The sequence below is a fragment of the Panulirus ornatus genome, chromosome 33, assembly GCF_036320965.1.
Source record: "Panulirus ornatus isolate Po-2019 chromosome 33, ASM3632096v1, whole genome shotgun sequence".
In the NCBI taxonomy this organism is placed as follows: Eukaryota; Metazoa; Arthropoda; class Malacostraca; order Decapoda; family Palinuridae; genus Panulirus; species Panulirus ornatus.
In genome coordinates, this window is record NC_092256.1 from 20,688,304 (window position 1) to 20,702,225 (window position 13,922).

Consider the following 13,922-nt stretch of genomic DNA (forward strand, 5'->3'; position numbering starts at 1 on the left):
GCTGAGCATTTGGCAGATGAGATGAGTTGATAGGTGAGTCTGATGGCTTAGTGTGAATTCTATAGGGATAATTTACTAGATATTAATGTATCTCAAGACTTTCTTAAATTTTTTATGACATGCACAAATGAAGCTATATTTGTTTGTGATGGTGTGTGTAGGTCATGTATATATGAGGAGCATATGCCCTTCAATGTAAAACACAAAATGTTTTCACTTGTAGTGTGTGTGTGTGTGTGTGTGTGTTGGGAGGAGGTGAATAGCTATGGTAAAAAATTTTCAAGGCTACCCTTTCCACATTCACCTCTATGGAAATTCTGTTCGCTTACACCTACTTGGGTCCTTTCAGCAGGATAATCACCCTTTTTCCCTTCCCTAAATGCCAATTGTCATACCTGCAGTACACTTTTATTTTCTTTACCTTGTTCCTAGATGTATATACTGTACATAATTTTTGTAACAAATCTCTCATCATTCATCCCCTCAATATGACCAAACTATTTCAAAGCATTGTGCTTGACCTATCCCTGTGACACTACTCTCTCTTCCCTCATCTATACACTTCAGTGCTAATTACTCCATCCTGTACGCTAACACTGCAAATGCTATTCAAGTATATCATTTCGGTAGCTTTAATCCTAAAACTATAGGTTTTATTCTGTGTCCATGTTTCTCACCCATAAGATGAGGTTGATTGAATTATGCTGTTCCTCAATCCCTTTTTTTTCCACTTCCATGGTCACATTTATCCTTTTCATGATTTTTCCCAAAGATTAAACTGCTTGTCATCCCAGGACAGCTCTCTCCTCTATTTCTTCTTCCATTGTGTCATGTTTGTAAAGCACTAAATCCAAACAGGCGTTATCTGTCTCTACCTGCATATGATTACACTGCGAATGAAAATCACCTTTGAGGTTGTATCATCAACAGTGAATGAAAGAAGAACAGTCTTATCAACGAATTTCTCACTTTAAAGTTCTTTATTTTTCTACAATTGATTGTAACAGACTTTAAACTTAAAGCAGGAATCCCATTGATGCCAAGTTTATGTAGTTTAAGAAATGAACCCAGCTCAATCCTTTTTTAAGTGTTTCCCACTTAAAGTTACACTCCGGCTCACTGTTTTCATTTATTCAAAATGGTATTGTAAAGCCTACTTCTGCAAGTCAGGTTGGGACACCCAGTTTGGTGAGGGTGGTTGTCATTAATCTCTCGCAGATGAATGTGTCATCATGGCTGTAGTGCAGGCAACTGCTGGGTTTACATGTTGGTGGTGACCACAGAAAGAGGCTCCAGCGTTGCCAGGAACTGTGAAAGAGAAGGTAACGAGACAGGAATGGAATGCATCAGGGAGGCGACATGACACATGGCTGGATCTGAGGTGAGGTTGTCATGCAGATACTGTTTATTTCTTTAGACCTGCCATTCACTCAAGGGATCACCAGTTTAGGGGTCTGTTGCGGTCAAACTTTATTCATAATGTTAGGACTGAGAGGGCTACAGAGACAAGTTGCTTCTACAGGTGAAGAATTGACGAAAAAAAAAGAGGTAGGTGTTGTATGGTATTAACGCAGAAGCAAAAGAGGCGAGGTGGGATTCCTTAAGCAGTGATACAAGACCAGTTTAGGGGTCTGTTGTGGTCAAACTTTATTCATAATGTTAGGACTGAGAGGGCTACAGAGACAAGTTGCTTCTACAGGTGAAGAATTGACGAAAAAAAAGAGGTAGGTGTTGTATGGTATTAACGCAGAAGCAAAAGAGGCGAGGTGGGATTCCCTAAGCAGTGATACAAGAGCAGGCGTGGAAAAATGTACCGGTGTGTCATAGCTTGGTCTCATGGTGTTGCTGCAGAAGGGAGGCACTGCCGAGGCTTTAAGGATGTGCCGAAAGGAAGAGTCATTACCACATGAGAGAAGACATCAAGAATGTTTGTAATTGTAAATAATGATATAATAATAATAATAATAATAATAATAATAATAATAATAATAATAATTATTATTATTATAACATCATTACTTCTTGGGTTCTGTCATGTAACATACCTGCAAAGGTAATATATCGTGAATGAATTGTCTTTTTGTGTGAGTCCAGGGATTAAATAGACTTTGGTTCGAGTCCAAGGACTTGGCACGTAGGCACGCGGTTGAGTGGCAGGTTACCAAAGAGTGCATATTTGTCCATTCTACCCACACCCAAGATTACTTCGTACTTGCATGTTGCAAAGGCAACTTTCTGTCCATTATGCATCACAGTGAGTGATAAATAATGCATTACATGCATCCTCGTCTTATATTAAACTATTGCTTGTAAGGACCCATATACATACACTAGGACACAAGAAATCAAATAGCATACCTTAAGATGCATTGCAATAACTAATCTGTAATATACTTGAGTGAGTCCAAACATATCTATATTACATTTTGAACACGGGTAGAAAATCAATTTCCATAAATGGCCGTTCCTATGGACACGGTACGTATATTGATAAAACTTACTTTTTATTTATTTGATTACATTTAGCTATAAGCTCTTGAAACCTAATTAATTAATTTAAGCCAGTTATCTCCATATGATGTTTTCGTCGTCATTTTAAAATGTATTGCCAACTTGGGTAATTAAAAATAGTTGTTGCGAATACGGAAACAAAAATCAGCAATGGCTTTCTTTATTTGGATATAAAGTTGATTGATATCATAAAATTGTTATGATAGTTAGTAAATGTAAACTTAAAAAATCACATTAATTGTAGTGAATTATTCCCTTTTTGTGTTGGCAACAGTGTCTTTTCAAAACAACAGGGTTACCGAGTCAGCTGAGAGGTAAAGTTCTTTAAATGTAGCTCTTTAAGTGTATTTGTTATGGTAAGCGTAGCTCTTTAAATGTATTTGTTATGGTAAGCGTACGGTATCATACGGAGTTTTAGAGATTACAATAAGGTTGTTAACAGGAAACCAAGAGAAGTAGGTGAAATCCTGGTGTAAAAAAAGAAAAGAAATGCGTCTTTGCTTAGCTTAGAAACTGTTTTTCTATATACTGAAGTGTATCACTCGTCAATCACGCAAGTTCGTCATCCAGGATACCGCGGTTTTCATTCACTAGAGATTGCCTTTGGTTGAACAGTTCTCTTTATGCTATCACACCAACTGTCTTACGAAAGCCCGAATTATATTTTTGCCCGATTAGGTTAGTAAAGTTCCGCAGTTATTATCTACGTGGAGACTAGTAAAAGACTGACCGTGCATGATTGAGATTATTTTTTTTTTTTACACCAGTATGCGATAGTGGAGAGTTATGAAGGTAAGGTCAAATATGGAGTTAATGTAAACGTAAGTAAAGTACTTTCAGAGATCAGCAGACGCCGTGAAAACCCCCAAACGATTTTCCCAAGTAGCCGAGATTTATCTTTATTTTCAGTGTTATTGCTAAAACATAGTAGTATTATGTGCTTGTCACACTACATGGTCATGTGATGAAATCCGTTTGTCTTCACAAAAGTAAACTGACTGGGCCATATAATCTGGGGCAATAGAGAGTGGTCAGTGAATGTAAAAGTTGGTGAAACAATTTAAAAACTCAGGCTGTTGGAGCCACTGAAAAGATGTTCTGGGTAACACCAAGACCCTTTCTTAGAAAGAGGTCCTGTGATAGGTATTGATAGATAAGTTACAGTACAGGGAGGAAGTTTTACACTTGTGACGACTATTTGTGAGGGGAGAGGTTTTCATTTACATTGCTCTAAATCTCAACCTTTTATATATGTACTAAGTCTTTACTTATGAGTTTATAGACAAAATCACACACATTTGTATACCCCAGGCTAAGCCAGTGACCTATTAGTCAAAACCTATAGTATAGTCAAGCAGCCCAAAGAGAAGGATCGATACCTGGGTTGAGTGTGGACCAACTGCAAAACCCAGGATTCAGATGTATACAGGCTTGACCCTAGATGGGCTTGTGGTGACTCACTGTCAGTAATATGTGTGTTATTTATTACCTCCTAGCTAAGTATTTTGATACCAGTTTTGCTAGCTCATTCTTAGGTAGGAAGCAAGAAGCAGGTATAATTTTGAAATAACATATTCATAGATTTGTTTTTCACCAGGTAGTTTGCAATGAAGTATTATGAAGAGGTCCAAGAAACAGAGCATAAACGACCATGTGCTAATATTCGGGAGGACTTGAAAGCATGTCTTCTGGCCACAGATTGTGTTAGATTGGTAAGTTAAAGTTTACTGATGCATATACAGCTCATTGCAAGTTTATGATATAAACAGAGTCATGATATCTAATATGCTATGGCTTTGGCAGCACATTTATCAATTGAACCAAATGATTACATGGAGTAAGATGGGAAATAAACCCAGTTGTTGTGTCTGATTGGTTCTATACTTCTTCCACACCTCCAGCATTCAAACTTGAACTCAGACCAACTTGTTTAATTTTTTCATCCCCCTCCTGCACCTCATTATCTTTTGTTCACCTTTACTCTTGTTATCCTCCTTTCATACACACTTCCAAACTCTCTAATCACTTTCTGGAATTTGCTGTTGAACAGAAAGGAATACAGCTGCAATAAGCACGCTTGCATCCAAAAGGAGTCAGCTCTACCCTGTTTCCATGTGGAGCATAGCTTCAAAAATGCAGGGGTCTTGTAAAAAGGATCCTTGGGTTGCATAATTATAATAATATTTTTCTGTTGTATGTCCCATACTAGATGCAAGCTCTGTTCAGTTATGATTGAAGTACATATATATGGTTTTGGTGCATTACATATGACAGCTAGAGACTGAGTGTGAACAAATGTGGCCTTTTTTGTGTGTTTTCCTGGTGCTACCTCGCTGAAGCAGGGGGTAGTGATGTTGCTTCCTGTGGGGCGGGGTAGCTCCGAGAATGGATGAAGGCAAGCAAGTATGAATATATACATGTGTATGTATGTATGTCTGTGTATGTGTATGTATATGTGTGTATGTTGATATGTATTTATTTTATTTTGCTTTGTCACTGTCTCCCGCGTTAGCGAGGTAGCACAAGGAAACAGACAAAAGAATGGCCCAACCCACCCACATGCACATGTATATACATACACGTCCACACACACAAATATACATACCTATACATCTCAACATATACATATATATACACACACAGACATATACATATATACACATGTACATAATTCATACTGTCTCCCTTTATTCATTCCCATCACCACCCTGCCACACATGAAATAACAACCCCCTCCTCCCTCATATGCACGAGGCAGTGCTAGGAAAAGACAGCAAAGGCCACTTTCGTTCACACTCAGTCTCTAGCTGTCATGTAATAATGCATCGAAACCACAGCTCCCTTTCCACATCCAGGCCCCACAGAACTTTCCATGGTTTACCCCAGACGCTTCACATGCCCTGGTTCAATCCATTGAGAGCACGTCAATGTATATGTATGTATATGTTTAGTGTTTGGGCAATTATGTATATATATGTGTGTATGAGTGGATGTGGTATTCTTTATCTGTTTGCAGGCACTACCTTGCTGATGCGGGAAACTGATCAAGTATAATGAATGAATAAAATAATACATATATCAGTGTCACAGATGAATGTAAATGGAGCAATGAAGTTATCTGTATGTTGAAGCCTCCCTTGATTTGTTAGTTATTAGGTATAGGTGCCTGTTTACTGCTGTATGAACTAGGGGCACACCTTTTATGAATAAGTGGGACTCAAATATGGAACTTGGATCATAGTAGCCAAGTGCTCTAATGACTTTGTTATTTTATGATGTAGAAGTGGGTCAAGGTATTATTATGTTTATCCTTATGAATGTGAAGTTCATATAGTGATGTTAACTCAGGATAATACATGTATTTTGTTAATATACAGATATTTTATCAGTATTGATGTTATCTGAGGCTCTTGAGTATTGTTTAATCTTCTTTTTACCCGAAAGTAAGTAAATTACTCATTAGGTTTTCGTCCTCCTCTTAGCATAGGAAAACTCCCCGAGAATGCTTACTTTCAAAGGACCCATCAGTACCAGATGAGTGTTTAGCTCTTCGCACAACATTCTTTGAATGCAAACGTTCACTGGTAAGACTTTTTTCAATTCAGAATAATTGTGAATTCATTCATGTAACTTTGTATATTCTCTATATTGTGAATGACTTTCTGCTGAATAGTGTGTCTATGCATGATGTAGCACAAATAAGATATTGGTATAAATATGAGTTTTGTAGGTTTACCCTGATGTTATTCATCTTTTTTCAGATGGATAATAGACAGAGGTTTAGAGGCCGAAAAGGATACTGATGACAAAATGAAAATTTTGTATTTTTTGTGTATATGCTTGTTAATTTATGATTCCTTTTTTATATCTTGAAATTAATTTCATGTAATACACATGTTTGAAGTCAGATTGGAGTAGAACACCCAAAATGATTGACCTTATATTTTAGATTTAAGGTTTTGCTCCGATATCTATTTTGTTCACATCCACAGCCGTTCCTCATCTGTTCCTAGTGCTACCTCACTAATGTGGGAAATCACAAACAGATGTGAGAAAAAATGTGCAGTGCAAATCCATTTGATTCAAGATGTTTTCTGAATGATTTCGTATGTATAGTATTTTTCTGAAAAGCATGACAGATGTGTCCTGTCAGTGAGTTTACCATCATGTATTGTTCTGTCTCAAAATCCATGAAAATATTTGAGTGTCTATGTAAATTTTTCCTAACTTGGATAACATGATTAGTGTATAAACTTTTCTTTTGTAAGCATTATGCAGGTAGTAGGCATATTTAGTGTGTTCCCATAATGGAAAAATCAGATCAAATAATAACATAAACATGATAATGTGAAAAGATGTAAATTTACTTATTCACAGCTAAATACTTTATTGCATTTTTTTGGTAAGTAGTAATTGATAGGTAGCCAATGATTAGGAAGCTGTATTACCAATACTACCCATCTGGGTATCAGAAGGGTTAGTGACAGCTCATTGGTTAGCCAGGACCTGATTGGTTGTAAAGTTGCACTTCTCTGACCCAGGTAGCTGTCTTTTCTTTTTCCTCATCTACACATGGACTCCTAGCATTCTGTCTATAAACATACAATCTCTTCTTTTCATACATAACATTTGACAGCTCTTATTCACATAGCTCATTCTTCTTAACTCTGGAATTTCCTGCAGTGAGCACTATGTGCTAGCTCTGTCTTTTGGCAAAATAGTAGTAGCATTAGACAGAAACAGTAGTAAGGAACATTTAAGCAGGAAGATGAAGTAGAAACAATAGGTAGAAGTACTAGGTAGGAACATTTGGAGCAATAGGTGGAATTAGTCAGTAGAGTTGCTATCTGTTCAAAGCTTATACCCTTTGCTAATCCTTTTAGTGCATTGCTATCAAAATGGTACATTATTTGTAGCTCTTGGTTGGGATGGAAACATCAATTTTCTGCCAGATTCACCTATGTACACTGATTAGGGAATTGGTTTACGTGGATTGATATTTGTACTGTATCAGATTAAGATGTTTGTGGAAGATATTGTCAAAAACCTTTACAAAATATGTTTCTTACTCATGGTTGTAATAGGGTTCCCGTGTTTGCAAGATCAGGGAAGTGTTCAGGATTTTGTAGATTTTGTAAGGTTGGGGAAATGTGAGATTCCAGGATATTTTGGTAGAATGCAAAAAGATGATACTTGTTTAAAAAGATTAAACTGAGAGAGGTTCTTAAGTTAAATGCAAGGATGATTTGGATTGGCTGTAGAATTATTAAGGTACATACACTTGCGTAGGTAGGACTTTCTGTTGGTTTATTTATCTTAAGTTCCCTTAATACTGTTGTCTTAAATGTTTAATTGCTGATCTAGCTAGAGTAATGGTCAGACTCTTGTCTGCTGGATTTACTTATTGGGTTAGGAAGAGTCAGGGAAAGTTTTATCAGCTTCTGTATGGAAACCTTGCAGATAGGAAATGATAGGAATTATGTCAACATATAATCAGTCCAAGGGTCATTAATACACCTGATTAGCTGGCATCCAGCATTTAGACCCTACATCTTGATTCACTGGAGTAAACTGCACTTTTGATGTTTCAGAGAAAACGTAGGTTTTGAAAAAAAAATGGCCAAAACTTTTAGGGTATATTTGGGCAGAAAAAGTTTCAAATTTGAATGGTGACATAGTGTACTGCTTCACTACCAAATATTTTGCAAAATGTTACTTGCAACTGATAAGTAGTAAGTACTTTAGAATGTATTGAAATTTGTAGTTATTGTGAGGGTTCACAACCTACCTAATTGTCCATTTTTTTTCTTATTAGACTGCAGATCCTTATACATATTAGGTGGCACATATAGACATTAGAAAAAAAAAAATTGTAAAAAATTGGCCAAAAAGCTGGTGGGGGTTAGAAAAACTGCAACATATAAAGATGCTTTATATAAATATAGCAACAGTCTACAAAAATATAAAAAAGTATAAAAACCTGTAACAACTGGATGGATTGACAGTGGATCACACAACATTGAACTGCCATGTGGCCAGGTACTATTAAGGAGATTGAAAGTAAGCTCATATGTACAGGAGGCTGACAAATTTGAAGTCCAATAATTCCAAATTGTAAGGCATGATAGTAATTACATAAACAAGGGCTCATTTCTGTAATGTATTTAGTTTGTATTTCTACAGCATATTCTGGTGGGAGAAACCAATTTTAGATATCAGTATTTTAATATCTTCATAATTCCTGGTATTGTAGAGGTTTTAAGGATCTGTGTACAGATTCACAATGACTTCAAAACATTATTCCACCATCCATCCAAGACTGCATCTTTTGTTTGTTGCTTTTAAGTTATTTGGTGTTTAGAGACTATACAATTGTACAATCACTTGAGGGTATATATATCAAGGTACTCATTCTCCATCCTGTATATTCTCAAGACCTTCCACTTACTAAATAAATTACCAGATCCAAATATTATTGAGAAATATTACTCTGTTTGGGACATATTATTTAGCCTTCATAAAAAGGTTTGGATGCATAATGGTTTTAACCTTGGATGTTAATAATGAATCTGTGATTATCAGTTAACTTTGTAAAAGGATCAGAATAGACGTAAACAATCTTCAAGAATGAAAGCTTCAGAAGAAATAGGAACAGATCAGTGTTAAACAAATGTGTTCAGACTAGATGTATAGCACAAACAGCATAAACACTTTGAAATACATTAAGGTAGAAACTGAAAAAAATTACCCATGTTGTTGTACCATAACTTCTATAAGGTCTCAGACAGAAATAAACTGATAACATGAATGTACTGCTCTGTTACTGTACTACTAGTTACATTACCACTTTCAGACCAATTCATGTACAAATATAGTTAGGTAACATTAATCTTCATTTCTATTTTTTCTCTACTTTTTTTATGTTTTTAGACATGTGTTATTACTGAAGGTTAAATTTAATGCAGTGCATAACAACAGAGGTACAGGACCAATTGTTCATTGTCACGTTAGTCTTCTAAGTATAGGAAACAAGTTGGTGCTTCATAATCAACACAGATAAAGGAGTCTAAACAGAACCCCATTGCTCTGTAAATATTGAGTTATGCATGCATATATTCTATTCATATAACAGGAATAAAAAAGTCTCTAAAAAACTATCATGTTCACATTGTAATCAATACTGTACTTGTTAGAGTGCTATATTCTGATATATCAACAAAGGTCAGTATATTCATTATGCTTACTGATATTCCTGCACAGTACTCACGTCTGATATCTAAACATAACTAATGACTACAGTTCAAATGTTGAAACTGCTATGGAAGACTTGCCACAACATAACCCCAATAACATCATTAACCCTTTGGTGCTATTGGTGTCAACTGATGCTTACATAAGAAGGTGCCACTGACATCAAGCTGCACCCATACCATTCCACAGTTGAATTTCATATGCATTATGGTCTCTGTTCACTGGCCACAAGCTAGACAACAAAGGATGAATCATAGGAGGTGCCTGGAGACCACAGTGACCATAATGGACGGTTACATATCTTCTCTTATGACATACTATGTCTGTGGTGCCCATTGCTGCCCATACTTATGACTGGCATATCCAGATAAATTTTTTTTGTAAAGTAGAAAAGCTTAATTCTTAATTCAAATGAAATTATAATTATTTTGATTTTATTTCATGTGTCATTTCATGTGTGGCGGGGTGGCGTCGAGAATGAATAAAGGCAGCAAGTATGAATTATTATTATATTTTTTTATTTTGCTTTGGTCGAGGTGGTGTGCAAAGTGAGAGGGTTAGGGAAAATGATTTGGTAAACAGAGAAGAGGTAGTAAAAGCTTTGCGGAAGATGAAAGCCGGCAAGGCAGCAGGTTTGGATGGTATTGCAGTGGAATTTATTAAAAAGGGGGTGACTGTATTGTTGACTGGTTGGTAAGGTTATTTAATGTATGTATGACTCATGGTGAGGTGCCTTAGGATTCGCGGAATGCGTGCATAGTGCCATTGTACAAAGGCAAAGGGGATAAGAGTGAGTGCTCAAATTACAGAGGTATAAGTTAGTTGAGTATTCATGGTAAATTATATGGGAGGGTATTGATTGAGAGGGTGAAGGCATGTACAGAGCATCAGATTGGGGAAGAGCAGTGTGGTTTCAGAAGTGGTAGAGGATGTGTGGATCAGGTGTTTGCTTTGAAGAATGTATGTGAGAAATACTTAGAAAAGCAAATGGATTTGTATGTAGCATTTATGGATCTGGAGAAGGCATATGATAGAGTTGATAGAGATGCTCTGTGGAAGGTATTAAGAATATATGGTGTGGGAGGCAAGTTGTTAGAAGCAGTGAAAAGTTTTTATCGAGGATGTAAGGCATGTGTACGTGTAGGAAGAGAGGAAAGTGATTGGTTCTCAGTGAATGTAGGTTTGCGGCAGGGGTGTGTGATGTCTCCATGGTTGTTTAATTTGTTTATGAATGGGGTTGTTAGGGAGGTGAATGCAAGAGTTTTGGAAAGAGCGGCAAGTATGAACTCTGTTGGGGATGAGAGAGCTTGGGAAGTGAGTCAGTTGTTGTTTGCTGATGATACAGTGCTGGTGGCTGATTCATGTGAGAAACTGCAGAAGCTGGTGACTGAGTTTGGTAAAGTGTGTGAAAGAAGAAAGTTAAGAGTAAATGTGAATAAGAGCAAGGTTATTAGGTACAGTAGGGTTGAGGGTCAAGTCAATTGGGAGGTAAGTTTGAATGGAGAAAGACTGGAGGAAGTAAAGTGTTTTAGATATCTGGGAGTGGTCTGGCAGCGGATGGAACCATGGAAGCGGATGTGAATCATAGGGTGGGGGAGGGGGCGAAAATCCTGGAAGCCTTGAAGAATGTGTGGAAGTCAAGAATAGAGTGGCTCCCAGGATTTTCGCCCCCTCCCCCACCCTATGATTCACTTCCGCTTCCATGGTTCCATCCGCTGCCAGACCACTCCCAGATATCTAAAACACTTTACTTCCTCCAGTCTTTCTCCATTCAAACTTACCTCCCAATTGACTTGACCCTCAACCCTACTGTACCTAATAACCTTGCTCTTATTCACATTTACTCTTAACTTTCTTCTTTCACACACTTTACCAAACTCTGTCACCAGCTTCTGCAGTTTCTCACATGAATCAGCCACCAGCACCGTATCATCAGCAAACAACAACTGACTCACTTCCCAAGCTCTCTCATCCCCAACAGAGTTCATACTTGCCCCTCTTTCCAAAACTCTTGCATTCACCTCCCTAACAACCCCATTCATAAACAAAAATAAACAACCATGGAGACATCACACACCCCTGCCGCAAACCTACATTCACTGAGAACCAATCACTTTCCTCTCTTCCTACACGTACACATGCCTTACATCCTCGATAAAAACTTTTCACTGCTTCTAACAACTTGCCTCCCACACCATATATTCTTAGTACCTTCCACAGAGCATCTCTATCAACTCTATCATATGCCTTCTCTAGATCTATAAATGCTACATACAAATCCATTTGCTTTTCTAAGTATTTCTCACATACATTCTTCAAAGCAAACACCTGATCCACACATCATCTACCACTTCTGAAACCACACTACTCTTCCTCAATCTGATGCTCTGTACATGCCTTCACCCTCTCAATCATCACCCTCCCATATAATTTACCAGGAATACTCAACAAACTTATACCTCTGTAATTTGAGCACTCACTCTTATCCCCTTTGCCTTTGCACAATGGCACTATGCACACATTCCGCCAATCCTCAGGCACCTCACCATGAATCATACATACATTAAATAACCTTACCAACCAGTCAACAATACAGTCACCCCCTTTTTTAATAAATTCCACTGCAATACCATCCAAACCTGCTGCCTTGCCGGCTTTCATCTTCTGCAAAGCTTTTACTACCTCTTCTTTGTTTACCAAATCATTTTCCCTAACCCTCTCACTTTGCACACAACCTCGACCAAAACACTCTATATCTGCCAATCATCAAACACATTCAACAAACCTTCAAAATACTCACTCCATCTCCTTCTCACATCACCACTACTTGTTATCACCTCCCCATTAGCCCCCTTCACTGAAGTTCCCATTTGCTCCCTTGTCTTATGCACTTTATTTACCTCCTTCCAGAACATCTTTTTATTCTCCCTAAAATTTAATGATACTCTCTCACCCCAACTCTCATTTGCCCTCTTTTTCACCTCTTGCACCTTTCTTGTATGAATTATTTAATTATATTTTATTTTGATTTGTCGCTGTCTCCCGCATTAGTGAGGTAGCGCAAGGAAACAGATGAAAGAATGGCCCAACTCACCCACATGCACATGTATATACATACAATTCCACACGCAAATATACATACCTATACATCTCAATGTATACATATATATACACACACAGACATATACATATATACACATGTACATAATTCATACTGTCTGCCTTTATTTATTCCCATCGCCACCTCGCCACACATGGAATAGCAACCCCCTCCCCCCTCATGTGTGCGAGGTAGCGCTAGGGAAAGACAACAAAGGCCCCATTCGTTCACACTGTCTCTAGCTGTCATGTAATAATGCACCGAAACCACAGCTCCCTTTCCACATCCAGGCCCCACAGAACTTTCCATGGTTTACCCCAGACGCTTCACATGCCCTGGTTCAATCCATTGACAGCATGTCGACCCCGGTATACCACATCGTTCCAATTCACTCTATTCCTTGCATGCCTTTCACCCTCCTGCATGTTCAGGCCCCGATCACTCAAAATCTTTTTCACTCCATCTTTCCACCTCCAATTTGGTCTCCCACTTCTCCTCGTTCCCTCAACCTCTGACACATATATCCTCTTGGTCAATCTTTCCTCACTCATTCTCTCCATGTGACCAAACCATTTCAAAACACCCTCTTCTGCTCTCTCAACCACACTCTTTTTATTTCCACACATCTCTCTTACCCTTACATTACTTACTCGATCAAACCACCTCACACCACATATTGTCCTCAAACATCTCATTTCCAGCACATCCACCCTCCTGCGCACAACTCTATCCATAGCCCAAGCCTCGCAACCATACAACATATGTATATGTATATGTATATGTTTGTGTATGTATATATATGTATATGTTGAAATGTATATGTATATGTGTGTGTGTGGACATGTATGTATATACATGTGTATGTGGGTGGGTTGGGCCATTCTTTTGTCTGTTTCCTTGTGCTACCTTGTTGACGTGGGAGACAGCGACAAAGTATAATGAATAAAATAAAATAAGTTTTATGTTGGAGTCACCAGTCACATACAAAAGTCCACATCAAGGCAGGGCCACACCAAGATATAAAAAGAGTTAATAAGGGAGGGGAATCTTAAAGAGTACT

The 13,922-nt window shown here is 37.7% G+C and overlaps 1 protein-coding gene across 2 annotated transcripts; it reads left to right on the top strand.

Annotated features, from left to right (window-relative positions):
- Positions 1 to 2,759: 2,759 nt before the first annotated feature.
- Positions 2,760 to 9,319, top strand: LOC139759562 (cytochrome c oxidase assembly factor 5). 2 transcript variants are annotated; one of them, XM_071681834.1, is made up of 4 exons: positions 2,760 to 2,825; positions 4,109 to 4,223; positions 5,994 to 6,095; positions 6,273 to 9,319. In XM_071681834.1, the coding sequence occupies exons 2-4, from the start codon at positions 4,119 to 4,121 to the stop codon at positions 6,312 to 6,314; spliced, it is 249 nt and encodes an 82-aa protein (XP_071537935.1). In that variant the 5' UTR covers positions 2,760 to 2,825; positions 4,109 to 4,118; the 3' UTR covers positions 6,315 to 9,319. The 2 variants fall into 2 exon arrangements, with proteins under 2 accessions (XP_071537935.1, XP_071537936.1); XM_071681835.1 differs by lacking the exon at positions 2,760 to 2,825 and adding an exon at positions 3,036 to 3,189.
- The last annotated feature ends 4,603 nt before the right edge of the window (positions 9,320 to 13,922 follow it).